This window comes from Bubalus bubalis, chromosome 5 (genome assembly GCF_019923935.1).
Source record: "Bubalus bubalis isolate 160015118507 breed Murrah chromosome 5, NDDB_SH_1, whole genome shotgun sequence".
NCBI classification, from domain to species: domain Eukaryota; kingdom Metazoa; phylum Chordata; class Mammalia; order Artiodactyla; family Bovidae; genus Bubalus; species Bubalus bubalis.
Genome location: NC_059161.1, coordinates 25,651,917 through 25,679,770, shown reverse-complemented (window position 1 = coordinate 25,679,770; position 27,854 = coordinate 25,651,917). Strand labels below are relative to the sequence as shown.

At 41.7% G+C, this 27,854-nt stretch overlaps 2 protein-coding genes across 7 annotated transcripts in view; one reads left to right on the top strand and one right to left on the bottom strand.

The window, feature by feature from the left end:
• The window catches only part of RC3H1 (ring finger and CCCH-type domains 1), a 75,848-nt gene extending 69,992 nt beyond the window's left edge, over window positions 1–5,856 (bottom strand). For 4 of the 6 annotated variants that reach the window (XM_006042768.4, XM_044942817.2, XM_025285611.3 and 1 more), the window contains exon 1: window positions 5,557–5,688. The gene's annotated coding sequence lies outside the window, so the exon portion shown is untranslated. Of the gene's footprint in view, window positions 1–5,556; window positions 5,695–5,722 lie in introns of those variants that run through there. The other 2 variants (XM_044942816.2, XM_025285607.3) reach the window with 2 other exon arrangements.
• On the top strand, window positions 4,826–7,005 carry LOC123333840 (protein enabled homolog). Its single transcript, XM_044943938.2, has 3 exons — window positions 4,826–4,895; window positions 5,376–6,085; window positions 6,696–7,005. Exons 1-3 carry the CDS (start codon window positions 4,826–4,828, stop codon window positions 6,903–6,905), a joined length of 990 nt encoding a protein of 329 aa, XP_044799873.2. The 3' UTR covers window positions 6,906–7,005.
• The last annotated feature ends 20,849 nt before the right edge of the window (window positions 7,006–27,854 follow it).

Here is a 27,854-nt window from a genome sequence, read left to right as displayed (position 1 = left end):
ATTAGGGGAAGTATCTAATTTTGAATTTTGGAAAAGAATAAAAGAGTATTTTCAAAGCCCAAAATTGAAGCTTTAAATTCAGCAGTAATTCTAAATTTACAAAAGTCCAACTTTATCATACTTTATTCCAGAAAGAAAAAAGAGTCTGTTTATTTTCTCCCTCAATCGACCAACAAACATTTACAAACCAATTGCTTCTGTTTAACAGTGTCCATGCTTTTGGAGGGAATTAGGTATAGAGTTGGGGAAGGCAATGGCACCCCACTCCAGTACTCTTGCCTGGAAAATCCCATGGGTGGAGGAGCCTGGTAGGCTGCAGTCCACGGGGTCGCTAGGAGTTGGACACGACTGAGCAACTTCACTTTGACTTTTCACTTTCATGCATTGGAGGAGGAAATGGCAACCCACTCCAGTGTTCTTGCCTGGAGAATCCCAGGGACGGGGGAGCCTGGGGGGCTGCCGTCTATGGCGTCGCACAGAGTCGGACACGACTGAAGCTATTTAGCAGCAGTAGCAGCAGGTATAGAGTTCGGAGAAGGCAATGGCACCCCACTCCAGTACTCTTGCCTGGAAAATCCCATGGGCGGAGGAGCCTGGTAGGCTGCAGTCCATGAGGTCACCAAGAGCCGGGCACAACTGAGTGACTTCACTTTCACTTTTCACTTTCATGCATTGGAGAAGGCAATGGCACCCCACTCCAGTGTTCTTGCCTGGAGAATCCCAGGGACGGGGGAGACTGGTGGGCTGCCGTCTATGGGGTCGCACAGAGTCGGACACGACTGAAGCGACTTAGCAGCAGCAGCAGCAGCAGGTATAGAGTCAAGACCAAGGTTTTGAAGATTTAGTCAACAAGCAAATCCAAACAGCCTCAAATGTTAGCTGAATAAAAGTCATAAAGTTACACTCGTAAAGATAAAAGACCTTCAATCTAACAAACATTTTCTACTGTAACTTCAAATAAGTTCTTGTTTATTAATATTCCAAGTTTATTCTATATATTAAGAAAAAACAAAAGGCAAACAAGTTGCAGACAACAGACTAAGTATTCATTGCTCACAATTGTAGAGAACATTAAAATTTAGTTCATTCTCACAACCCTAATGAATCAGAGAGTTTAAGTACAACTTCTCTGGAGTAATCAAAACAAAAACGTCAAAATACTGTGACTTCCAACTTTTCTCCCATAAAGAATCCCTGGCAGCATGCCTACTGTACTTAGAGAAGAACACAAAGAATGAGGTGGTTTTTGATTCCTAACAATCACATCACAAAGTCTTTTCTTGCAATTTCAATTATACACAGCACCCGTGCTCAATCATGGCTCAAAATGATTTTATGTTAAATTCACAGAGACAGAAAGTAGCATGGTGGGTTGCCAGGGACTGGGGGAGGGGGAATGGGGAGTAACTGCTCAATAGGTACAAAAGCTTCCTTTTGAGGTGATAAAATGTTTTGGAATTAGACAGAGGTGGTGATTGTACAACATTGTGAATGTATTGTCACTGAACTGTTAAATACGATTAATTTTATATTATGCGATTTAAACCTCCATTTAAAAAAATTTATGTTACAATATATAGACCATTTTAGAGTCCTTCAAAAACATTGTTACCATATTCAAATGCGTCTAGATCTTGGAGATATTTAGAAAAAAAGCATTACCAGCTAAATTATCACCATATATGTACAGTAATAGGTGTGTATTGATATCAGTGCTAAAATGCCTGAGAAACATCAAAATATTGCTGATATACTTTGTAAATAATCTCAAAAAATATATAAATGAACCTTGCAATATTTAATCCTCTAGGACAGAACACAATTTTAGTCAGCTCAACTGTGCATGTTAAGGTGAACTCAAAATTATTACTAAAATTTTTCTCTCAAACCTCAATCAGAAATACTGTGAACTGATGAGAAATGTCTAATATTACATAAAGAGTAAACAAGAATATAAGAAGTAAACAAGCACAAATCTGACCAACACTGGATATAAATAAACATGCTAAAGCTAACTGTCTTGAGGATGTTGTGCAATATCACTTCAGATTGAGTAAACTTCACACATGAAAATGTATAAACTCAACATTAAGAAACTTTGGAATAAGAAAAATTCTTTTATATACATGATTGACAAAATTAACATTATGCTATACCCTCAGAGGCTAGTCCAAATACAGTCTAGACTTGAGGATTAAACAAAAGAGACGGTAATCTTAAAGTAGATCCTAATAGCAGGCTGATTTTGAAATCTGTGACTATCTTGATACAGGTCAACCTGAGAATTTAAATGCACTTGAATCCAACCCCAAAGAATACCTGAGCTCCTGAGCACATACAGGGCCAAAGCTAAACCAGGTCAGCATACCCTGCCAAGGAACATCCTGCTCCGAAGTGTCCACCAAACAAGGATCATTTATCAGTTTATTCTTCACTTTACTGGATACCAACCACATCCAAGATATATGCAAGAAAAGACTCATTAGGCCCCACCAAACTCCATTTCAAGCTCTAATATCTGGAGATTAAAAAATGCTGCAGAATTGTAAATGGTCTATGGCTTTAAAAAATTATAAATGAAGAGCTTCAAATGTAAGCTGACCTGACCTTAACATCATTGAAAGTTACTAAAATCATTTAAAAATCTTCGTATTTATTTCAAAGGTACAATTTAGTTAACAAATTAAAGCCATGAAACAACTACAACATTACCACAAATTTGTTCTATGTAAACAGTATGAGTTTCTATATGTATGGCATTCAGATGTAATAAAACCAAAAATGAGGGTTTTTTCTGTAATTTACATGAGTAAATACTTTCTCAAACTTGTAAGTGAATACTGGCAGGGTACAAATAATGAAAATAGAAAGGATATTAGCACAAAAGGCAAGCTCAATATTACAAAACATAGTTCATAGTTTAAAAAAAAGAAATCCGTCATAAAGGAGATGCAAATTTAACCTTGGGACATATGGCAGGAGTAGCAGTAGTAAAAGATCTATTAATAAGTTATGTCACAAGACTTGGATTTGAGTAAGCTTTTTCATCTATTAATTAAGTGGTCTTTTTGCCAGTTATAGTAGCTTCTCCTTAGACTGAGACTCTTCCTATATAAAATGAGAATACCACCAATACTACAGACGAATTAGGAGAAATAAATGCAAATATTTTTATTCATTTTATAAATATGCTTTGAAAAACTGTCATTTTAGATTTTTAATGTATTAAAAAAAGCCTTTCAAATTTCTTCAAATGAATCAAACATATAGTAACTTTTAATATTACCTCAAAAATACAAATCTAATTCTTAAGCTGTGGTCCCAAAACTTCTTAGAGGAAATTCTTAAATTATCACTTGAGAAAATCTGAACTGACATAATGGGAATAAACATTAATATTGAGAACATGACAATTGAGGGATCACATCTTAAAATAGTTTGACACAAACAAAAGCACAATTCTCCAAGAGCTTTTTCAATATCGAATAGAAATTGGGACCTAGCCTCAATGCTTGTTGGGTCAGCATCTAATTTCAAACACAAAACCATCAACACTTAAAAATCTTTGTTTTCAGGAAGATGATGAGGCAAATTAGTCCTTAATACAAGATCTGTTTTCACAACAAAGCACACTGACCACTTAAAATTTACAAAATCATGAGTTTTTGTAGTAACAATTGCTCTAATGGGTTTAGAGTCACAGATAAATTCAAGTATCAGTCACAGATAAATTTAAGTATCATGATAAGAGATTACTTGCACTCTGTATCAATCTAACAAAATTCAGCAAAAAAAAAAAAAAGACTGACTGATTAAATTATAACTTTGAACACTTTAAAAATGTCCCTTTTGAAATGTATTCCCAGAAAATTCACATCAGCAGGAGCCATGTGAAAGTTGTTCTTTCCCTACTACCTAAAAAGTCAAAACATCCGCAACGTTATTTATACTAGACATAAAATGAAAGTCATTCATATTCATCTATTATACTTCAATTCTAAACAACAATAAAATAGTCCAACCTCTACGTTTATTCAATTGCTAGTCTATTTACCGTGAGTTTTTGTGGAAGAACCAAGGACCAGTGCCTCTCAATAAACTTCATATAACCTGAAAATGCTCTAAATTACAACAGACATGAACAATTCTAACTAGAAGTTCACCCTAAAACTGTGTAAAAGATATTAACTGGCATATTCTCTGCACAGCACAGGTCCTGTGAAGAACGCAAACCAGTTGGACCATGAGAGTGAATGTTAAATAGTGCAAAGCAGTCTTTCGGACGCATTCAAACATTTTTAATATAAATTTCTCCATACCGCCGTAGAAACGGAAATAGAAATAACTTGGATAATTTCCTCCTTGAGAAATTAAGTTTAGGAGAAATAGTAGTTAATTGTTGACGTTTCAGAAATCACTACACAGGGCAACTATAATGCGTCTTGATAAGCCTAAACATTCAACAGAGAACAGTTGTTTCTACTTTTTGAAAATTGTTAAAAAAAAAAAAAAAAAAAAGACAAGTTCTAGCCTGGCGATGAACCTCTTCTGTCTCCTGAAGAAATGCTTCATTCGGTCTATTTTATCTAGTTAATATTGCTTCTTATGAGGCACACTAATAATTTAAAACGGTTCCTTTGAAGAAAAGTTCTATTCAAACATTACAATTTGTCCCCGCGTTGCCAGTAAGCGGCTTTGTTTCCAGTTTCTGGGACTATTCTGGGATGTCAAGAGTTATATTATTTACCGTTCCAAAAGAGCCCTTGTTTCACTCTCACCCTGGACGCGAACACAATTGATGTTTACAGAGAACCGATGCCTAGAGATGTTTAAAGAGGAACAGCCTTTAGCTCTCTCTCTCTCTCCATCCTTTGTCGATAATCACATTTTACCTGGTAGATTTCTTGGTGTTGTGCACTTAATTTTTTTTTTTAAACACCTGCAAACATAACCGCCCTAGCGCCGCCGGGAAGAAAAAAAGACTACCGGGCTCGCTCTGCAGTAGCTCCAGGCAAACAGACTTCGTAAAACCCACTTGGCCAAGGAAGGGGAGCGCGTAAGGGGTAGGGGAGAAGGAGCAGCCTTGAGGTGCAGGGAGGCAGAGGCGGCGCCTGTTTACAGACGCCTTCACCACCTCCACCCCCGCAGCCTGAGGGTCCAAAAAACATCCCCTGGGCGCTCTCTGCACCCGCCGAGGTCCTCGGACTAACAGAGGGGCTGGGCAGCCTGGTGGCCCCCTCCCTATGGCCAAAGCCTCCCTCGCCCTCCCCTCGTCCAGGGCGGCGTCTGTACCTTCCCACGGCCTACCCACCCCTGCAGGCCCTCCCGGCGGCATGCGGAGGCCTGAGGCCTAAAGGACGCCGGCCACTGACAAGCCCCTGGACCACCGGCGAGGTCCGAAACCGGGCGGGCGGACGCCACGGCCGAGGAGCCGAGGGCGGCCGAGGACAGACCCTGCCCCGCCGCGGCCGCCTATTGTTCCCGACGGAGGCCAGGCCGCGGCCGCCCGGCTCCCCACGCCGCCGCCGCCGCCGCCGCCGCCTGCCGCTCGCTCACCGCGCTGGTCCGAGCAGTAGCTCCTCTCAGCTCCGAGTCCCCGCGGCTGTCGCCACCGCCGGGGCAGCCACCGCTGCCGCCGCTGCCACCGTCGACTCTGACTCTGTCCCAGGCCGCCGGGCCACGGCCGCCGCCGCCACCACCAGCGCCGCCTCCGGCCCCCCACCTGCTGCTGAGGCTGCTCCTGCAGCAGGGGCCATCTTGTTGGTCTGCCTCCTCTTCCTCCTCCTCCTCCTCCTCTTCCTCCGCCCCGTCGCTCGTTGTCCTCGTCCCCTTCCTCTTCCTCGGGCTCCGGCCCGCCCCAGAGACTGGGGCGGAGACGAGGGCGAGGCTCCTCCTTCCGGGGGCGGGTCAAGCGGAGGGGGCGGGGCGGGCGCGGGAGCAAAGCTCTGAGTCACCCGCCACCAACGCCGTGGAGGGAGGGCGGCGTCGCTCCCCGCCTGGACCCGGCGCGCACCCACGCCCTGAGCCGAAGAACTGGCCCCCCCAGCGCCTCGGCGTCCCGCGGGCAAGTGGCCAGACGGCGAGGGTGAATTGGAAAATTTCTGACATTTCCAACCGGTCCGGCGCTCACCTCTAGTCCCTTGGCTATCTCAACCCGTCCCTCTACTCTTGTTTCTTTTTCACGTCTCTCCTCCTACACTTCAGAAGAATTTGTTCTTATCTCGTTTTATCCTGGTTCTTGATCACATCAGCTTTGCCCTAGTCACTCCTTTTACAGAGTCTCTGAAGAATTCAGCCTCCCAACAGGGCTGAACAGTCCAAAGGCCTGGACACTCGACTGCCTCAAAACGTCTCTCCAGGCCTATGTGACCAATTAACAGCTGTCTGAGGGAGGACAGGAAAAGAACTGGCTCTTAGAAAAAAAAACTCGGATCTCAAAGCTAACCTTGTGGTTATTGAAAGTCTCTTCTCCCTTATGGAAAAGAAGTCATTTTCATTTGGGGTCATGGGAGACCCCTTCAAGACAATTCAGTTTAACCAAACATTTGCTTTTAAGAAAGGAGAGAAATGGGGATTCTTCTTATACCATACAGTCCTAATTTCAAAATAAATCAGCTAGAATAGAGAGAGACGGTCCTCAAATAAGCACGCAATTAATACTCTTCTGCATTATCATCCCTTTGTTTTTTCCTCAGGTCTGGCCAAGAGAAGAGATTTTGCTGTCCTGTCCTTTCTTTCCTGCATACATCCCCAACACCAAGAGAAGTACTATATTTAGAGAAGCTTCTGTTTTTAAGCTGATAAATTCAATTACTGTAACAGCCAATGTTTTTATATTATTTGTAAATAATATATCACACACCTTCCTAAATTCTGAGCAGAGAACAGTTCTTTTTAGTTGCTAACACCGTCCTGCTAGTCAAATTTCAGCTTCTTTCTAGAAGACCTATTGATGCCTTTATACTGATTGGAATTAAGTCTCTTTGAAGTGGGCTGAATCAGTAACCATCTCTTCAACCCAGTAAATAGTAACCCCAGTCCTGACAAGGGCAAATTTCTAGCTACCATGGAGGGATTAGGTGGGTGTGTGCTAATCTAAAGGCTATCTTTTGGATACCATTTCCCTCCTCAGCCAGGCCTCCCGTCTCCTGCTGGGAAAAAAAGATTAATCTGTTCCTCCAGTTTTTCCTCCTCCTCCCTTCTCACTCCTAGGGAACCTTCCACAACAGAAGGTTTCAGCGGCTGTTGCTAGGCAAACATGCCAACTTCCCTGTTTAGGTGAAGCAAGTAAGCCAACTTTCATTACAGTCAACCTAGATAATGTAATTTATTTGAACTGTTAATAGTTACACCTCAACAGGTAGACCCACTTCAAGGTTCCCTTAAAAAGTAAGATTTTTAAGTTAAATTTATTTTTATTTTGGTTAAAAATAAGTTTTAAATGCAGGGGCTTCCCAAAATTCATTTTAATGATATAATTAAGCAAACATTTGGCAAAAAAAAAAAAAGACCAGCTTTGAAGAAAAGAAGTGTTTGCAATAAAAACTAATCTACAAAAAGTAGTTTATATGCTTTGAACGCACCAGATAGGGTAGACGTATAAAGTGCAGCGAATAATTTATCCCATTAGACTAAGTCTGTTTAGCAGATAATATGGTTATTCAGTGGAAAGAAAAAAGATATCCTGGATTTTATTCCCAAATTAACTCTATAAGAATTCTAGCTAGTGAATTCAGCACTTTTTTCCCCTGATGCTGCTGTTTAAAATTTTTGCTATGTTATTGTTAAGTAATAGTAACCATTTTTAGGGTGTTGAGAGTTAATATGAATAAGATTAAATAATTATGTTGAAATTTAAATTATATTTAAGCTTCTAAATGCTTAAATTATATTATTTGTTTTAATCCAGTGAAATTTATATGCAAATTTTCATGTAAAGGGCTTAGAACAGCACATGGCACACAAAAGGTATACAAATGTTCTTTTCCATTTTAGATATATATCATTATAGTCTTTAGTTTCTTGATCAGTCAAATAAGGATGACAGTAACCAAATACAATTTTGCTCTTAGAATGAACCCTAAAAATTTTTAGTGCTGTTTTTTAATGTCACACACAAATCAGTTAGAATAAGGCCTTGTAAATCTTTTAAATGTGTTTTCTGATATGCCTACATAATGTTTTTCTTTTGATTATTTATTTAGAATAGGCTATGCTTTTTAGTTTATGCTAAGTGATTTTCTAAGTTACCATATGCTTTAAAATTGATCTGGAATGTGTAATTGTCAACTTAAAGCACTGCTTATTGTATTAGGGCTAGGAAAAAACCTTACTTACTGCAAACCAACTCACTGCGACAGCTGAAACAGAGACTACTATAAGTTAGGTAGGTGACATATATACTCAACTCTTTGTTACAGATAAGTGCCATGTTATTGAGTAGGGAGGCTAGAGAGTGGGACGGACTGGAAGAGGAGGAAAAAATTCAAAGATAAACGAATCATGTGTCCCTGCCTTAAAGAAATGTAATAATCTAGTGGGAAGAATACAATGAGAAGTACTTGTCAACAGCTAGAGTATAAAATAGATGATTCTTGTATAAAAATATAGAATTCTGTGAAAGTTAAAAGGAAAAACTAGTGGGAATTGTCATTCTTATGTCATAGAACCTACCTTTTGACAGATGTCAATACTGTGCATTAGATCTGTATGTAGAGGCATATAAATACAATCAGCTTTCAATAGATGCCTGATTGGAGGATATGAAAATGAAGTTTGAATTAGATCTATTAAAGTACAGCTGATTTCGGTATTGACCATCTGGTGATGTCCACGTGTAGAGTCTTCTCTTGTGTTGTTGGAAGAGAGTGTTTGCTGTGACCAGTGCATTCTCCTGGCAAAACTCTGTTAGCCTTTGATGACCTGCTTCGTTTTGTACTCCAAGGCCAAATCTGCCTGTTACTCCAGGTATCATTTGATATCATTTGATATACCAGGTATCATTTGATATCAGGTATATCATTTGATATACCTGATATCATTTGATACTTCCTACTTTTGCATTCCAGTCCCCTATAATGAAAAGGACATCTCTTTTGGGTGTTAGTTCTAGAAAGTCTTGTAGGTCTTCATAGAACTGTTCAACTTCAGCTTCTTCAGTATTACTGGTCAGGGCATAGACTTGGATTTCCGTGATATTGAATGATTTGCCTTGGAAATGAACAAAGATCATTCTGTCATTTTTGAGATTGCATCCAAGTACTGCATTTCAGACCCTTTTGTTGACTATGAGGGCTACTGCATTTCTTCGAAGGGATTCTGGCCCACAGTAGTAAATAGAGTGGTCATCTGAGTTAAATTCACCCATTCCAGTCCATTTTAGTTCACTGATTCCTAGAATGTCAACACTCACTCTTGCCATCTCCTGTTTGACCACTTTACCTTGAATCATGGACCCAACATTCCAGGTTCCTATGCAATACTACTTTTTACAGCATCAGACTAAGTACAGCATGTGACCATCACCTGTCACATCCACAACTGGGTGTTGTTTTTGCTTTGGCTCTGTCTCTTCATTCTTTCTGTAGTTATTTCTCCACTCTTCTCCAGTAGCAAACTGGGCACCTACCGACCTGGGGAGTTCATCTTTCAGTGTCATCCCTTTAAAATCACTGCAGATGGTGACTGCAGCCATGAAATTAAAAGATGCTTACTCCTTGGAAGTAAAGTTATGACCAACCTAGCATATTAAAAAGCAGAGATATTACTTTGCCAACAAAGGTCCGTCTAGTCAAGGCTATGGTTTTACCAGTGGTCATGTATGGATGTGAGAGTTGGACTGTGAAGAAAGCTGAGTGCTGAGGAATTGATGCTTTTGAACTGTGGTGCTGGAGAACACCCTTGCAAGTCCCTTGGACTGCAAGGAGATCCAACCAGTCCATCCTAAAGGAGATCAGTCCTGGATGTTCATTGGAAGAAGTGATGCTGAGGCCGAAACTCCAATACTTTTGCCACCTCACGCGAAGAGTTGACTCATTGGAAAAGACCCTGATACTGGGAGGGATTGGAAGCAGGAGGAGAAGGGGATGACAGAGGATAAGATGGCTGGATGACATCACCGACTCGATGCACTTGAGTTTGGGTGAACTCTGGGAGTTGATGATGGACAGGGAGGCCTGGTGTGCTGTGATTCATGGGGTCACAAAGAGTCAGACACAACTGAGCGACTGAACTGAACTGAACTGAATTGTTCATGGGGTTCTCAAGGCAAGAATATTGAAGTGGTTTGCAATTCTCTTCTCCAGTGGACCACGTTTTGTCAGAACTCTCCACCATGACCAATCCGTCTTAGGTGGCCCTACATGGTATGGCTCATAGTTTCACCGAGCTATTCAAGCCTGTGGTCCATGGGATCAGTTTGGTTAGTTTTCTGTGATTGTGGTTTTCAGTGTGTCTGCCCTCTGATGGATAAGGATAAGAGGCTTATGGAAGCTTCCTGAGGGAGAGACAAACTGAGGGGGAAACTGGGTCTTATTCTGATGGGTGGGGCTGTGTTTAGTAAACCTTTAATCCAATTTTGTTGATGGGTGGGGCTGTGTTCCCTCCCAGTTACTTCACCTGAGGCCAAATTATGGTGGAGGTAATGAAGACAATGGCAACCTCCTTTGAAAGGTCCCATACAGGCACTGCTGCACATTGCCTCTGACCCTCCAGCTGGCCACTGCCAATCCACACCTCTGCTGGAGACTCCTGGACACTCATGGGCATGCCTAGGTCAGTTTCTTGTGGGGTCACTACTCCTTTCTCCTGGGTCCTGGTGCACAAAAGGTTTTGTTTGTACCCTCCAAGAGTCTGTTTCCTCGGTCCTGTGTAAGTTCTGGTGGCTCAATGGTGGGGTTAATGGTGACCTCCTCCAAGAAGGTTTATGCTATACCCAGGTCTGCTGCACCCAGAGCCCCTGCAGCAGGCCACTGCTGACCCATACCTCCACAGGAGACATCAAATGGGTCTTAGGAAGCATCACTACAAGCAAAGCTAGTGGAGGTGATGGAATTTCAGTTGAGTTATTTCAAAGCCTAAAAGATGATGCTTTGAAAGTGCTGCACTCAATATGCCAGCAAATTTGGAAAACTCAGCAGTGGCCACAGGACTGGGAAAGTCAGTTTTCATTCCAATCCCAAAGAAAGACAATGCCAAAGAATGTTAAAACTACCGCACAATTGAGCTCATCTCACACACTAGCAAAGTAATGCTCAAAATTCTCCAAGCCAGGCTTCAACAGTACATGAACCGTGAACTTCCAGATGTTGAAGCTGGATTTAGAAAAGGCAGAGGAACCAGAGATCAGATTGCCAGCATCTGTTGGAGCATCGAAAAAGCAAGAGAGTTCCAAAGAAACATCTACTTCTGCTTTATAGACTATGCTAAAGCCTTTGACTATGTGGGTCACAACAAACTGTGGAAAATTCTAAAAGAGATGCAAATACCAGACTACCTGACCTGACACATCTCCTGAGACATTTGTATGCTGGTCAAGAAGCAACAGTTAGAACTGGACATGGAACAACAGACTGGTTCCAAATTGGGAAAGGAGTATGTCAAGGCTGTATATTGTCACTCTGTTTATTTAACTTATATGCAGAGTACATCATGCAAAATGCTGGGCTGGATGAAGCACAAGCAGGAATCAGTATTGCCAGGAGAAATATCAATAACCTCAGATATGCAGATGACACCACCCTCATGGCAAAAAGCAAAGAAGAACAAAAGAGCCTCTTGATGAAAGTGAAAGAAGAGAGTGAAAAAGTTGGCTTAAAACTCAACATTCAGAAAACGAAGATCATGGCATCTGGTCCCATCACTTCATGGCAAATCGATGGGGAAACAATGAAAACAGTGTCAGACTTTATTTTTTGGGGCTCCAAAATAAGTGCAGATGGTGACTGCAGCCATGAAATTAAAAGATGCTTACTCCTTGGAAGAAAAGCTATGACTAACCTAGACAGCATATTCAAAAGCAGAGGCATTACTTTGCGAACAAAGGTCCTTCTAGTCAAAGATAAGGCTTTTCCAGTGGTTATGTATGGATGTGAGAGTTGGACTATAAAGAAAGCCGAGCACCGAAGAATTGATGCTTTTGAACTGTGGTGTTGAAGATGAGAGTCCCTTGGACTGCAAGGAGATCCAACCAGTCCATCCTAAAGGATATCAGTCCTGAATATTCATTGGAAGGACTGATGCTGAAGCTGAATCTTCAACACTTTGGCCACCTAATGGGAAGAACCAACTTGTTGGAAAAGACCCTGATTTGGGGAAAGATTGAAGGCAGGAGGAGAAGGGGACAACAGAGGGTGAGGTGGTTGGATGGCATCACCGACATGATGGACGTGAGTTTGAGTAAGCTGCAGGAGTTGGTGATGGACAGGGAAGCTTGGCATGCTGCAGTCCATGGGGTCTCAAAGAGTCAGACATGACTAAGTGACTGAACTGAACTGAAAGTACAGCTAGGTCCTGAGACCTCTCCAGTGTAAATTATTTATGTATGCAGAGGAAATGACAGCCTCAAAAATGAACACATGCACAAAATACAGGGTACTGGAGCTGAGTCATTTGGATTTTCTGAGTTGCTTTCGGTAAATTAACTATGGGAGGCCAAGTTAGGCCTCTCTTTATCACCCTCCTTTCCTTGTATATAGATTCCGCATAGTCTACATTTCCCCCCAATCTACACTTCTTTACCAGTGTTCATTAAGATAAATGTGTGGGATAAGAAATAGAGGAAGGTGTCCCATGGAAATAGGAAATCAATAGTTTCTGACCTGCCCTTAATCTTTACAGTCCAATCTCAAGAGAGACCTGAGGTAGTAACTGCAAACTAAACCTAAAGGTTGCCTTAGATCCAGGCTAACAATCCAAAATGATCATGGAAGATGTAGCCAAGTTAGTTCTGGGATTTCTGGAACTAGATTCCTGTAGACTTGATTCCAAAAGAGCTAAATAAAATGATGTTTCTGAGTCCTGCCTTTAATTGCTTTTGAACTGGCCTACCACCTTATTGCCAAATTCAGACTGAAATTGAAGAAAGTAGGGAAAACCACTAGACCATTCAGGTATGACCTAAATCAAATCCCTTATGATTATACAGTGGAAGTGAATAATAGATTTAAAGGACTAGATCTGATAGAGTGCCTGATGAACTATGGACTGAGGTTCGTGAGGTTGTACAGGAGACAGGGATCAAGACCATCCCCATGGAAAAGAAATGCAAAAAAGCAAAATGGCTGTCTGGGGAGGCCTTACAAATAGCTGTGAAAAGAAGAGAAGCGAAAAGCAAAGGAGGGAATGAAAGATATAAGCATCTGAATGCAGAGTTCCAAAGAATAGCAAGAAGAGATAAGAAAGCCTTCCTCAGCGATCGATGCAAAGAAATAGAGGAAAACAACAGAATTGGAAAGACTAGAGATCTCTTCAAGGAAATTAGAGATACCAAGGGAACATTTCATGCAAAGATGGGCTCGATAAAGGACAGAAATGGTACGGACCTAACAGAAGCAGAAGATATTAAGAAGAGGTGGAAAGAATACACAGAAGAATTGTACAAAAAAGATCTTCACGACCCAGATAATCACGATGGTGTGATCACTGACCTAGAGCCAGACATCCTGGAATGTGAAGTCAAGTGGGCCTTAGAAAGCATCACTACAAACAAAGCTAGTGAAGGGGGTGGAATTCCAGTTGAGCTATTTCAAATCCTGAAAGATGATGCTGTGAAAGTGCTGTACTCAATATGCTAGCAAGTTTGGAAAACTCAGCAGTGGCCACAGGACTGGAAAAGGTCAGTTTTCATTCCAATCCCAAAGAAAGGCAATGCCAAAGAATGCAAACTACTGCACAATTGCACTCATCTCACGTGCTAGTAAAGTAATGCTCAAAATTCTCCAAGCCAGGCTTCAGCAATACGTGAACAGTGAACTTCCAGATGTTCAAGCTGGTTTTAGAAAAGGCAGAGGAACCAGAGACCAAATTGCCAACATCCGCTGGATCATAGAAAAAGCAAAAGAGTTCCAGAAAAACATCTATTTCTGCTTTATTGACTATGCCAAAGCCTTTGACTGTGTGGATCACAATAAACTGTGGAAAATTCTGCAAGAGATTGGAATACCAGACCACCTGACCTGCCTCTTGAGAAACCTATATGCAGGTCAGCAGACTGGTTCCAAATAGGAAAAGGAGTATGTCAAGGCGGTATATTGTCACTCTGCTTATTTAACTTATATGCAGAGTACATCATGAGAAACGCTGGGCTGGAAGAAGCACAAGCTGGAATCAAGATTGCTGGAGTAATATCAATAACCTCAGATATGCAGATGACACCACCCTTATGGCAGAAAGTGAAGAGGAACTAAAAAGCCTCTTGTTGAAGGTGAAAGTGGAGAGTGAAAAAGTTGGCTTAAAACTCAACATTCAGAAAATGAAGATCATGGCATCTGGTCCCATCACTTCATGGGAAATAGATGTGGAAACAGTGTCAGACTTTATTTTGGGGGGCTCCAAAATCAGTGCAGATGGTGACTGCAGCCATGAAATTAAGACGCTTACTCCTTGGAAGCAAAGTTATGACCAACCTAGATAGCATATTCAAAAGCAGAGACATTACTTTGCCAACAAAGGTCCATCTAGTCAAGGCTATGGTTTTTCCAGTAGTCATGTACGGATGTGAGAGTTGAACTGTGAAGAAAGCTGAGCGCTGAAGAATGATGCTTTTTTATGCTTTTGAACTGTGGTGTTGAAGAAGACTCTTGAGAGTCCCTTGGACTGCAAGGAGATCCAACCAGTCCATTCTGAAGGAGATCAGCCCTGGGATTTCTTTGGAAGGAATGATGCTAAAGCTGAAACTCCAGTACTTTGGCCACCTCATGCGAAGAGTTGACTCATTGGAAAAGACTCTGATGCTGGGAGGGATTGGGGGCAGGAGGAGAAGGGGACGAGAGAGGATGAGATGGCTGAATGGCATCACCGACTCAATGCACGTGAGTTTGGGTGAACTCCGGGAGTTGGTGATGGACAGGGAGGCCTGGTGTGCTGCGATTCATGGGGTCGCAAAGAGTCAGACATGACTGAGCCACTGAACTGAACTGAACCACCTATGAATTAAGAATATCTGAACATCAACTGATCTCCTGAGACCTATTCCAGGGTGATAGTAAACCGCACCCCTTTATGAAAGAAACATCAGACGACTTGAGGCAGAGAGGTGAATTCTAGGTTCTATAATACTTTAAACAGTGTTATAGGAGAAAGTAGCTCCACTTTTAAATTGGGCAAAACTCATTGGAATGTTGTTGGTTTTCATTATTGTGTTAGTTTGCTAGGGCTGTGGTAACAAATAGCACAGATCGGATAGCTTAAACAACAGATATTTTCTCAAAATTCTGGAGGCTAGGAGTCCAAAATCAAGGTGTAGGCAGGCTTGGTTTTTTCCAAGGCCTTGCTCTTTGGCTTGTAGACAGCCATCTTCTCCCTCTGTCTTCACATGGTCTTCACCATCATGTCTATCTGTGTACTATCTCCTCTTCTTATAGGGGCAGTAGGTATGTTAGATTAAGGCCTACCTCTATAACCTTATTTTACCTTAATTATCTTTCCAAAGGCCCTATCTCCAAATTCAGTCATGTTCTGAGGTACTCGAAGTTAGGGCTATAACATGTGACTTTGGTGGGAGCAAGAGAGATGGATAGACACAGTTCAGCCCATAACAATAATAAATGCTCATTTTTAGATTATCATCAGATCAGATCAGATCAGTCGCTCAGTCGTGTCCGACTCTTTGCGACCCCATGAATCACAGCACGCCAGGCCTCCCTGTCCATCACCAACTCCTGGAGTTCACTCAGACTCACGTCCGTCGAGTCAGTGATGCCATCCAGCCATCTCATCCTCTCTCATCCCCTTCTCCTCTTGCTCCCAATCCCTCCCAGCATCAGAGTCTTTTCCAATGAGTCAACTCTTCGCATGAGGTGGCCAAAGTACTGGAGTTTCAGCTTTAGCATCATTTCTTCCAAAGAAATCTCAGGGCTGATCTTCAGAATGGACTGGTTGGATCTCCTTGCAGTCCAAGGGACTCTCAAGAGTCTTCTCCAACACCACAGTTCAAAAGCATCAAGTCTTCGGTGCTCAGCCTTCTTCACAGTCCAACTCTCACATCCATACATGACCACTGGAAAAACCATAGGCTTGACTAGACGGACCTTTGTTGGCAAAGTAATGTCTCTGCTTTTGAATATGCTGTCTAGGTTGGTCATAACTTTGCTTCCAAGGAGTAAGCGTCTTTTAATTTCATGGCTGCAGTCACCATCTGCACTGATTTTGGAGCCCCCCAAAATAAAGTCTGACACTGTTTCCACTGTTTCCCCATCTATTTCCCATGAAGTGATGGGACTGGATGCCATGATCTTCTTTTTCTGAATGTTGAGCTTTAAGCCAACTTTTTCACTCTCCACTTTCACCTTCAACAAGAGGCTTTTGAGTTCCTCTTCACTTTCTGCCATAAGGGTGGTGTCACCTGCATATCTGAGGTTATTGATATTTCTCCCGGCAAAGTAAAAGGCACCCTAGTGAAAGTACAATTTTAAATCTACCCAGTGAAATCTGAAGCTACTTTTCTTTTTCTAATTACTCCTTGCACTATAAAATATCAATGCTTTGGGAGGCATAAATTAGCAACAGTAAATAGGATACTAGAATTATAAAAACCAAATTATCAAAATTATCTAAGTCACAGCACAATGAGAGTTAGCAGAAGACAGATACTTGAAATTGAATAGACCCAAGATAGTATGACTGGATTAAACATTTTTATCAAGCTAATGATTTGAACAGCATTTAGAGCTCTGCCTAAATAAGTAATTATAGATATTGTTGCTGTTGTTCAGTCGCTCAGTTGACTCTGTGACCCCTGGAGCAGGATGCCAGGCTTCCCTCTCCTTCACTGTCTCCTGGAGTTTTCTCCAATTCATGTCCATTGAGTCAATAATGCCATCCAACCATCTCATCCTCTCTTGACCCCTTCTCCTCCTGCCCTCAATCTTTCCCAGGATCAGGGTCTTTTCCAGTGAGTCAGTTCCCATCAGGTGTCCAAAGTATTGGAGCTTCACCATCAGTCATTCCAATGAATATTCAGGGTTGATTTCCTTTAGGATTGATTGGTTTGATCTTCTTGCTGTCCAAGGGACCCTCAAGAGTCTTCTCCAGCACCACAGTTCAAAAACATCAGTTCTTCAGCACTCAGCCTTCTTTATGGTCCAACTCTCACATCTGTACTTAACTACTGTAAAAACCATAGCTTTGACTAGATGGGCCTTTATTGGCAAAGCAATGTCTTTGCTTTTTAATATGCCATCTGGGTTTGTCATAGCTTTTCTTCCAATGAGCAAGTGTCTTTTAATTTTATGGCTGCAGTCACCATCCACAGTGATTTTGAAACCTATGGAAATAAAGCCAGTCACTGTTTTCCATTTTTCCACATCTATTTGCCATGAGTTGATGGGACTAGATGCTGTGATCTTAGTTTTTGAATGCTGAGTTTTAAGCCAGCTTTTTCATTCTCCTCTTTCACCTTCGTCAAGAGGCTCTTTAGTTGCTCTGATATATTGAGGTTAAATACATTCTGTAACCAAATTATATCATCTAGCAAAAGATGTATGTTCAATATTTCTTAGGCCTTATTAGATTTACCTTGTTATAAGTAACCAGTTAAAAAAAAGTCTGACATTGATATGTAAATCATTCAGGAAACCAGCATTTGAAAGTTGTGCTATAAGCAAGATGGAGAGGAAACTTCCCTTTGCTCCATGCCTTAATTTCTAAGATCTGGGCTTAGGTGAGTCTTTAGAGTTCTCTATGATGTTCTAAGAGGTTAGGGATTAAAGTTGAGCTCTACCAGTGGGAGACAGGTCATGAACCAGATGTCCCTGTGGCATACTCCTCATTGAAGATGAGTTTTCACCCTTATGTTACTCCATAAATTTATTTCCCTTTTGTTTTCCTCTAGATTTGAATAACATCTTATTTGAATGTTCCAGTGTTTTCTCAGACGTGGTACCTTCTTTTAACGGGAGAGTTCAGCAGTTATACCTAGGCCTAAGTCATACTTAGGCCAACCATTCTTATGGGCGGAGAAGGCAATGGCACCCCACTCCAGTACTCTTGCCTGGAAAATCCCATGGATGGAGGAGCCTGGTGGGCTGCAGCCCATGGGGTCGCTAAGAGTCAGACACGACTGAACGACTTCACTTTCTCTTTTCACTTTCATGCATTGGAGAAGGAAATGGCAACCCACTCCAGTGTTCTTGCCTGGAGAATCCCAGGGACAGGGGAGCCTGGTGGGCTGCCGTCTATGGGGTCACACAGAGTCGGACACGACTGAAGTGACTTAGCATAGCATAGCATAGCATTCTTGTGGAGGTCCGTGTCGCATTAGTAACAGGAAATACTACAGCTCCCCCAGAGAAAATGCACATCTCAGGGGATAAGAATCAGTATCTCTTTCCACCTGTATATTTTTCTTCTGTTGTCAGTCTTGGAGAGGTAGAAAGACCTAGTGCAAACCCTTGTCCCATTACTTACTGGCTGTGTTGTACAAGTTAACCTTAGAATGCTGTATTTCCTTTGCTATAAAATAAGGATTAAATGTATTTAATGTATTAAATATATTAAATTAAAATGTATCTAAGATGGTTTTTACGTAGGTAAATGAAAAATACATGTTGAGCATCTAGTGCAATGCCTGACATCTATTAGTAGCAGACACTCAGTGAATGAAAATTATTAAAATTCTACTGTGCTTGTGTGTGTTCAGTCCCTCAGTCGTGTCTGACTCTTTGTGACCCCATGGACTGCAGCCTGCCAGGCTCCTCTGTCCATGGGATTTTCCAGGCAAGAATACTGGAGTGGGTTGCCATTTCCTTCTCCAGAGACTCTTCCCAACCCAAGGATTGAAGCCATGTCTCCTGGTCTCCTGTATTGGCAGGCGGATTCTTTACCACTGAGCCATCCGGAAAGCCAAAATTACTAGGTACTGTGTATTATATTAGACTGGTGATTCTCAATTTTGTGTGAACTTTTAAAAACTGTTATCTCCAGCTCTCCAGAGATTTCCATCTGGGGTATTGGTGTGGGACCAGGGAGTTTTTCTTTTTGGGGATATTACAGAAGATCCCATCCTGTGATCTGAGATGAGAGCCACTGACATAGATCATTGGTCAGCAAAATTTCTTGGTAAATGGCCAGATAGTAAATATTTTAGGCTTTACAGGCTATCTGGTCTCTGCCACAACTACTCAGCTCTGTTATTATAGCATGCAAGCAGCTCTAAACAATGTGTAAACTAATGACCATGACTGGATTCCAGTACAACTTTGTTTACAAAAGCAGACATAAAGAGATGCTGGTGGGCTGGATTTGGCCCCCACACTGTTGTTTGTCATACCTGTCTTCCCTGAAGAGAGATTTTATTTGCTGTAGCCAGGCAAGCTATTTATTACTATAATACACAACAGCAGCTTTAAAAATCTTCCTTACATGTAATGACCAATATTTGATGTTAAACACAATTAGACAGAGATCCTGCCTTTTCAAGGAATTAGTAATCCAGAATAACAACAGCACAGACATATTATTTGCAAATAATCCGGTATGAGTAATTGTCATGTAAACAGATGATTCTACAAGACTAAATGGGAAACTAAGTTCAGAGGTGGGCAGATTTTCCTAATACTTTTGATTTGTAAATATCAGATAAAATCAAAGGAGCACAAGGGGTCATTCAGGAACCAATGTGAAGAGAACAATGCCCCTGATTAGAACTTCCTTCTCATCAGTAAGCTATATAAAGGAGCATCTTTTAAAAGGAGTCCCTTAAACAGAACTTCATGACTTTACGAGGCTGAATTGCCTTCTCACAATGCCATTTCATCAAAATATATTATTTTCAAATTTATTTTCTGAGGTTAGGTGCTATGATATAGCTGTTGTTTAATGACACCTGTGACCGTACCCTTTATTTGACCTGGAAAAAAGAAAGAAGTTTCCTTTTCTCAATAGGAACAGTAAACTTAGGAAAAAAAGAAAAAACTTCAGTGGATCAATTTGTGTGCTTGTGTATACATGTATATATGGATATGTTTATATCAATAATTGGTGACTTAGTAAGCTACCACCTCATGTATGCTCAGTTATGTCTGACTCTTTGCAACCCTATGGACTAGGGCCCACCAGGCTCCTCTGTTCATGGGATTCTCCAGGCAAGAATACTGGAGTGGGTTACTATTTCATCCTCCAGGGGAATCTTCCCAACCCAGGGACAGAACCCACATCTCCTGCACCTCCTGCATTGGCAGACAGATTCTTTTTTACCACTGAGCTGCCTGGGAAGCCCCTAATCTATTGCCTACAGCTGTAGAAATGATGTATAGTAGCTGTTGGGCAGAGCATGATTCTCTTATATTGCCTCATACCCCTGAAAGATAGATGTATATAATGGATATTTATAATTTTTTGACTGCTCATCATCTTACCCTTCCCTTCTTATACTGTTAGGGAATTTTCCAATTGGGAATATTTGTGGGTGGCAGGATCTTTCTTCCCACTACAGGCAGAAAATCCAGATATTTGCCTTCAGCCCTCCACCCACCACCTCCTCCCCCTCTACCCCACAGCATCCTAGAGTGAGAGAAAGTGATCTAAACCTGGTAGGCTGGATGCTGTTACTTGGAACTTTCAGTCTAAACTGAGTTACACAGAAGTAAGTAGAATTCATCCCACTCACACCTTTCATACCCAGAGTCCGAAAAAACAGTGGCAACAATCCTGAGATGGGGTCCAGCCTCCACTGGTCAGGTCAACAGTACCCTTACCAGGCCATTTCTGGACTGACCTTAGCCCAGGTTCTGGCCATCTAGCTTCCTTCAGTTCCCTACCTTACTATTAAAAGTATAAGCCACTCAGGGTTCTTCCAGAAAATTCCCTCTCTGCTGATGTTAACCACCAAAATAGTTTAACATACAAGGGAAAAGGTACAGCAATCAAGGGTCCACAGAAATAAGCCGTTTTCCCATTTTTCATATAGTTGACATTTACTCACTTTAAAGGAATTACCATGTTTTTTCTTTCTTTGGGCCCTGATTTCATGATCCTAGTCATAACAATCTCAAAACTTAACATCTGTATCCATTTCACTTAAACTGAAGTGGAGATATCCTAAATTATATGTTTCCTTCTGTTACTCAGTTCATTGATTATACTCAAATAATAAGCAGTCCTCTCAAGCTTTTGATGTGATTGTTTTCCTTATTCTGCCAAGAATGTTTAGTGTCTACATTAAAAACTAATATTGCACAGATTTCTCAAGGGAAAAGTCTCCATGTAAATATCTCTTAGCTAAAAATTATGACAAATGCAAAGTGCTTTTTATTTTTTCTCGAATTCCTTTTGCTAACAGGCATTCTTTCTAATCAAGCATTTCATCTGGGGCAAAACCCTCTTTGCTAAAATTACATGGAAAAAGAATTATTTTAAAAATTTTGTGCAAAGGTATTTCCACTCTCATAATTGAAGTGTTCATTTGTGGTTCTTTTCTGCAGAGATTTGTAACTTTGTTTCTGCAACATCTAACCTAGCATCAGATGTTCTCAACTGATGATATAAAAGTCACAGAACAAAATTAATTTGCATTGACTTTATCACAAGGAATCACAGCAAATATTTGATAACCTGTTATATATGCCTATCCCTGGAGAAGGAAATGGCAACCCATTCCAGTACTCTTGCCTGGAAAACTCCATGGATAGAGGAGCCTGGTGGGCTACCATCCATGGGGTTGCAAAGAGTCAGACACGATTGAGCAACTTCATTTTCACTTTCTTATATATGCCTATAAACATCATTTTGCTTCTCAGATGAGATTGATACGCAGAATGGATTTTCTGTATTTATATGTATCTAACACAAATGATCATGGAAGAGTATTTGTGTAAACATTGTGGGTGGGGATTCAGATCAGGATGATGCCTGGGATGGATTGTCTTGCTATGATGCTAACGTGTAAAATATTCTGTCACACACTCACACATAAACTCCAAACAAAACAAACCATCTATCAACTTTCTGACCTTATCAGCAATTCCACTTCTAGATATTTACTCAAGAGAAGTGAAAACATATCTACACAAAGATTTATACATAAATGTTCATAGCAGCTTCACTTATGATGACCTCACATGAGAAACAGCGTTTTAGTGTCCATCAATAGAAGAAAATCTAAACAATGGTGTCACCATGCTGCTGCTGCTGCTAAGTCGCTTCGGTTGTGTCCGACTCTGTGCGACCCCATAGACAGCAGCCCACCAGGCTCTGCCGTCCCTGGGATTCTCCAGGCAAGAACACTGGAGTGGCTTGCCATTTCCTTCTCCATTGCGTAAAAGTGAAAAGTGAAAGTGAAGTTGCTCAGTTGCGTCCAACTTGTAGCGACCCCATGGACTGCAGCCCACCAGGCTCCTCCGTCCATGGGATTTTCTCATGCAATATAGTAATTCTCATCAAGAAAAAGGAACAAGCTAATTATACTTGCAATGACATGAATGAGTCTCAAAAACATCTTGCTGAATAAAAGAAGCCTTACATATAAGAAAGAGTTCAGTTCAGTTCAGTTCAGTCGCTCAGTCGTGTCCGACTCTTTGCAACCCCATGAATCTCAGCACGCCAGGCCTCCCTGTCCATCACCAACTCCCAGAGTTCACTCAGACTCACGTCCATCGAGTCAGTGATGCCATCCAGCCATCTCATCCTCTGTCGTCGCCTTCTCCTCCTGCCCCCAGTCCCTCCCAGCATCAGAGTCTTTTCCAATGAGTCAACTCTTCGCATGAGGTGGCCAAAGTACTGGAGTTTCAGCTTTAGCATCAGTCCTTCCAAAGAATACCCAGGACTGATCTCCTTCAGAATGGACTGGTTGAAAAAAAAAAAGAATGGACTGGTTGGATCTCCTTGCAGTCCAACGGACTCTCAAGAGTCTTCTCCAACACCACTGTTCAAAAGCATCAATTCTTCAGCACTCAGCTTTCTTCACAGTCCAACTTTCACATCCGTACATGACCACTATATACTATATGATTCCATTTATATGAAATTCTAGAACAGGCAATCTTTGGTGGAAAAATATCAAAAATATGGTTGCCTCTGTGGGAGAAGGCAATGGCAACCCACTCCAGTACTCTTGTCTGGAAAGTCCCATGGATAGAGGAGCCTGGTGGGCTGCAGTCCGTGGGGCCGCAAAGAGTCGGACATGACTGAGCAACTTCACTTTCACTTTTCACTTTCATGCGTTGGAGAAGGAAAAGGCAACCCACTCCATTGTTCTTGCCTGGAGAATCCCAGGGACGGGGGAGCCTGGTGGGCTGCTGTCTATGGGGTCACACAGAGTCAGACACGACTAAAGCGACTTAGCAGCAGCAGTAGCAGCAGCTGTGGGAGAGGGGGTAGAGACTGACTGAAAGGGACTTGAGGGAATTTTCTGGGGTCGTCATGATGTGTATATATTGATAGGAATTTGCATTAAACAGGCAATTATACATTTGTTAAAATTCATCAAATGGAACATTTTCATTATATATAAATTTCAATTTAAAAAGTCCCATAGGCCAAGAGGAGCTACCCCTCGCCCAAGGTCAGGGGCAGCGGCTGAGAGGAGCTACCCTACGTCCAAGGATCAGTGGCTGCACGGGCGCAGGAGGGCCGAGAGGAGCTACTCCACGTTCAAGGTCAGGAGGGGCGGCAGTGAGGAGATACCCCTTGTCCAAGGTAAGGAGCAGTGGCTGCACTTTGCTGGCGTAGCCATGAAGAGATACCCCACGTCCAAGGTAAGAGAAACCCAAGTAAGACGGTAGATGTTGTGAGAGGGCATCAGAGGGCAGACACACTGAAACCATAATCACAGAAAACTAATCAATCTAGTCACAGGGACCACAGCCTTCTCTAACTCAATGAAACTAAGCCATGCCATGTGGGGCCACCCAAGATGGGCGGGTCATGGTGGAGAGGTCTGACAAAATGTGGTCCACGGGAGAAGGGAATGGCAAACCACTTCAGTATTCTTGCCTTGAGAACCCCATGAACAGTATGAAAAGGCAAAATGATAGGATACTGAAAGAGGAACTCCCCAGGTCGGTAGGTGCCCAATATGCTACTGGAGATCAGTGGAGAAATAACTCCAGAAAGAATGGAGGGATGGGGCCAAAGCAAAACCAATACCCAGTTGTGGATGTGACTGGCGACAGAAGCAAGGTCCGATGCTGTAAAGAGCAATATTGCATAGGAACCTGGAATGTCAGGTCCATGAATCAAGGCAAATTGGAAGTGGTCAAACAGGAGATGGCAAGAGTGAATGTCAACATTCTAGGAATTAGCGAACTAAAATGGACTGGAATGGGTGAATTTAACTCAGATGACCATTATATCTACTACTGTGGGCAAGAATCCCTTAGAAGAAATGGAATAGCCATTATGGTCAACAAAAGAGTCCAAAATGCAGTACTTGGATGCAATCTCAAAAACGACAGAATGATCTCTGTTCGTTTCCAAGGCAAACCATTCAATATTACAGTAATCCAAGTCTATGCCCCAACCAGTAACTCTGGAGAAGCTGAAGTTGAACGGTTCTATGAAGACCTACAAGACCTTTTAGAACTAACACCCAAAAAAGATGTCCTTTTCTCTATAGGGGACTGGAATGCAAAAGTAGGAAGTCAAGAAACACCTGAAGTAACAGGCAAATTTGGCCTTGGAATACGGAATGAAGCAGGGCAAGGCTAATAGAGTTTTGCCAAGAAAATGCACTGGTCATAGCAAACACCCTCTTCCAACAACACAAGAGAAGACTCTACACATGGACATCACCAGATGGTCAACACTGAAATCAGATTAATTATATTCTTTGCAGCCAAAGATGGAGAAGCTCTATACAGTCAACAAAAACAAGACCAGGAGCTGACTGTGGCTCAGATCATGAAGTCCTTATTGCCAAATTCAGACTTAAATTGAAGAAAGTAGGGAAAACCACTAGACCATTCAGGTATGACCTAAATCAAATCCCTTATGATTATACAGTGGAAGTGAGAAATAGATTTAAGGGACTAGATCTGATAGATCAAGTGCCTGATGAACTATGGACATTCATGACATTGTACAGGAGAAAAGGATCAAGACCATCCCCATGGGAAAAAAAATGCAAAAAAGAAAAATGGTTGTCTGGGGAGGCCTTACAAATAGCTGTGAAAAGAAGAGAAACAAAAAGCAAAGGAGAAAAGGAAAGATATAAGCATCTGAATATAGAGTTCCAAAATATAGCAAGGAGAGACAAGAAAGCCTTCCTCAGCGATCAATGCAAAGAAATAGAGGAAAACAACAGAATGGGAAAGACTAGAGATCTCTTCAAGGAAATTAGAGATACCAAGGGAACATTTCATGCAAAGATAGGCTCAATAAAGGACAGAAATGGTATGGACTTAACAGAAGCAGAAGATATTAAGAAGAGGTGGCAAGAATACACAGAAGAACTGTACAAAAAAGATCTTCATGACCAAGATAATCATGATGGTGTGATCACTCACCTAAGAGCCAGACATCTTGGAATGTGAAGTCAAGTGGGCCTTAGAAAGCATCACTACGAACAAAGCTAGTGGAGGTGATGGAATTACAGTTGAGCTATTTCAACTCCTGGAAGATGATGCTGTAGAGTGCTGCACTCAATATGCCAGCAAATTTGGAAAACTCAGCAGTGGCCACAGGATTGGGAAAAGTCAGTGCTGCAATCATGGGGTCGCAAAGAGTCGGACATGACTGAGCGACTGAACTGAACTGAACTGAACTGATAGATAAATACTGAACTCTGGTTGATGTGCATGCTTTTAGGGGTGAAATGTACTAATATCTGCAGCTTAGTTTGAAATGCATCAAAAATAAGGTACCTTGTTAGATGGATAGAAGACTAGACAAATAAATAGAAATGGGAAAAAGCAAATATAGTGAAAAGCCAGTTATAGAATGGTGGTGGTGGGTATATGGATGCTCACAGTGTAACTCTTTATGTTTAAAGTTTTTCATCATAAAGTGTTGATGAGGAAATTATGTTCTTCAAAGCTTAGTTTTAGGCCCCCCTTTTTTCTTTATTCTGTTCTCTCTTCCTGTCTAATCTTACCTACTCCTATGACTTAAGTACCAACTGATGATGCCCTCATCCTTGTATCATTATCCTAGATCTATCTGCTGAGCTTCTGATCCATATATTTCTTACCTGACACCTCACTTAGATGTCTGGTTGCTGCTGCTGCTAAGTCGCTTCAGTCATGTCCCACTCTGTGCGACCCCATAGACGGCAGCCCACCAGGCTCCCCCGTCCGTGGGATTCTCCAGGCAAGAACACTGGAGTGGGTTGCCATTTCCTTCTCCAATGCATGAAAGTGAAAAGTGAAAGTGAAGTTGCTCAGTCGTGTCCGACTCTTCGCGACCCCATAGACTGCAGCCTACCAGGCTCCTCCATCCATGGGATTTTCCAGGCAAGAGTATTGGAGTGGGGTGCCATTGCCTTCTCCATAGACATCTCAAATTCAGCATTTCAAAATAGACTTACATTTATCTTCTTCTTGGTCTAAACCTGCACTTTTAGTGTTTCTCATCTCAGTAAATTGAGTGCTGCACTTTCACAGCATCATCTTTTAGGATTTGAAATAGCTCAACTGGAATTCCATTACCTCCACTAGCTTTGTTTGTAGTGATGTTTCCTAAGGTCCACTTGACTTCACAATCCAGGATGTCTGGCTCTAGATGAGTAATCACACCATCATGATTATCTGGGTCATGAAGATCTTTTTTGTATAGTTCTGTGTATTCTTGCCACCTCTTCTTAATTATCTTCTGCTTCTGTTAGGTCCATACCATTTCTGTCCTTTATTGTGCCCATCTTTGCATGAAATGTTCCCTTGGTATCTCTAATTTCCTTGAAGAGATCTCTAGTCTTTCCCATTCTATTGTTTTTCTCTATTTCTTTGCATTGATCACTGAAGAAGGCTTTCTTATCTCTCCTTGTTATTTTTTGGAACTCTGCATTCAAATGGGTGTATCTTTACTTTTCTCCTTCATGTTTCACTTCTCTTCTTTTCACAGCTATTTATAAGACCTCTTCAGACAACCATTTTGCCTTTTTGCATTTCTTTTTCTTGGGGATGGTCTTGATCCCTACCTTCTGTACAATGTCACGAACCTCTGTCCATAGGTTGTCCACTGGAATGGGTTGCCATTTCCTTCTTCAGGCACTCTATCAGATCTAATCCCTTGAATCTATTTCTCACTTCCACTGTATAAATGTAAGGGATTTGATTTAGGTCATACCATTTTAGTTCAATGATTCCTAAAATGTCGATGTTCACTCTTGCCATCTCCTGTTTGACCACTTCTAATTTGCCTTGATTCATGGATGTAACATTCCAGGTTCCTATGCAATATTGCTCTTTACAGCATCGAACTTTACTTCCCTCACCAGTCACATACACAACTGGGTGTTGTTTTGACTTTGGCTCTGTCTCTTCATTCTTTCCGGAGTTATTTCTCCACTGATCTCCAGTAGCATATTGGGCACCTATCGACCTGGGGAGTTCATCTTTCAGTGTCCTATTTTTTGCCTTTTCATACTGTTCATGGGGTTCTCAAGGCAAGAATACTCAAGTGCTGTACCATTCTCTTCGCCAGTGAACCATATTTTGTCAGAACACTCCACCTGCATGGCTCATAGTTTCATAGTGGCCACAGGA

Coding starts and splice junctions, on each gene's coding strand:
- LOC123333840 (XM_044943938.2), top strand. CDS start 4,826: ATGTTTAAAGAGGAACAGCCTTTAGCTCTCTCTCTCTCTCCATCCTTT. Junction 4,896..5,375: donor CGATAATCACATTTTACCTG/GTAGATTTCTTG, acceptor GCCACTGACAAG/CCCCTGGACCACCGGCGAGG. Junction 6,086..6,695: donor CAAGTGGCCAGACGGCGAGG/GTGAATTGGAAA, acceptor TTTTTTCCTCAG/GTCTGGCCAAGAGAAGAGAT.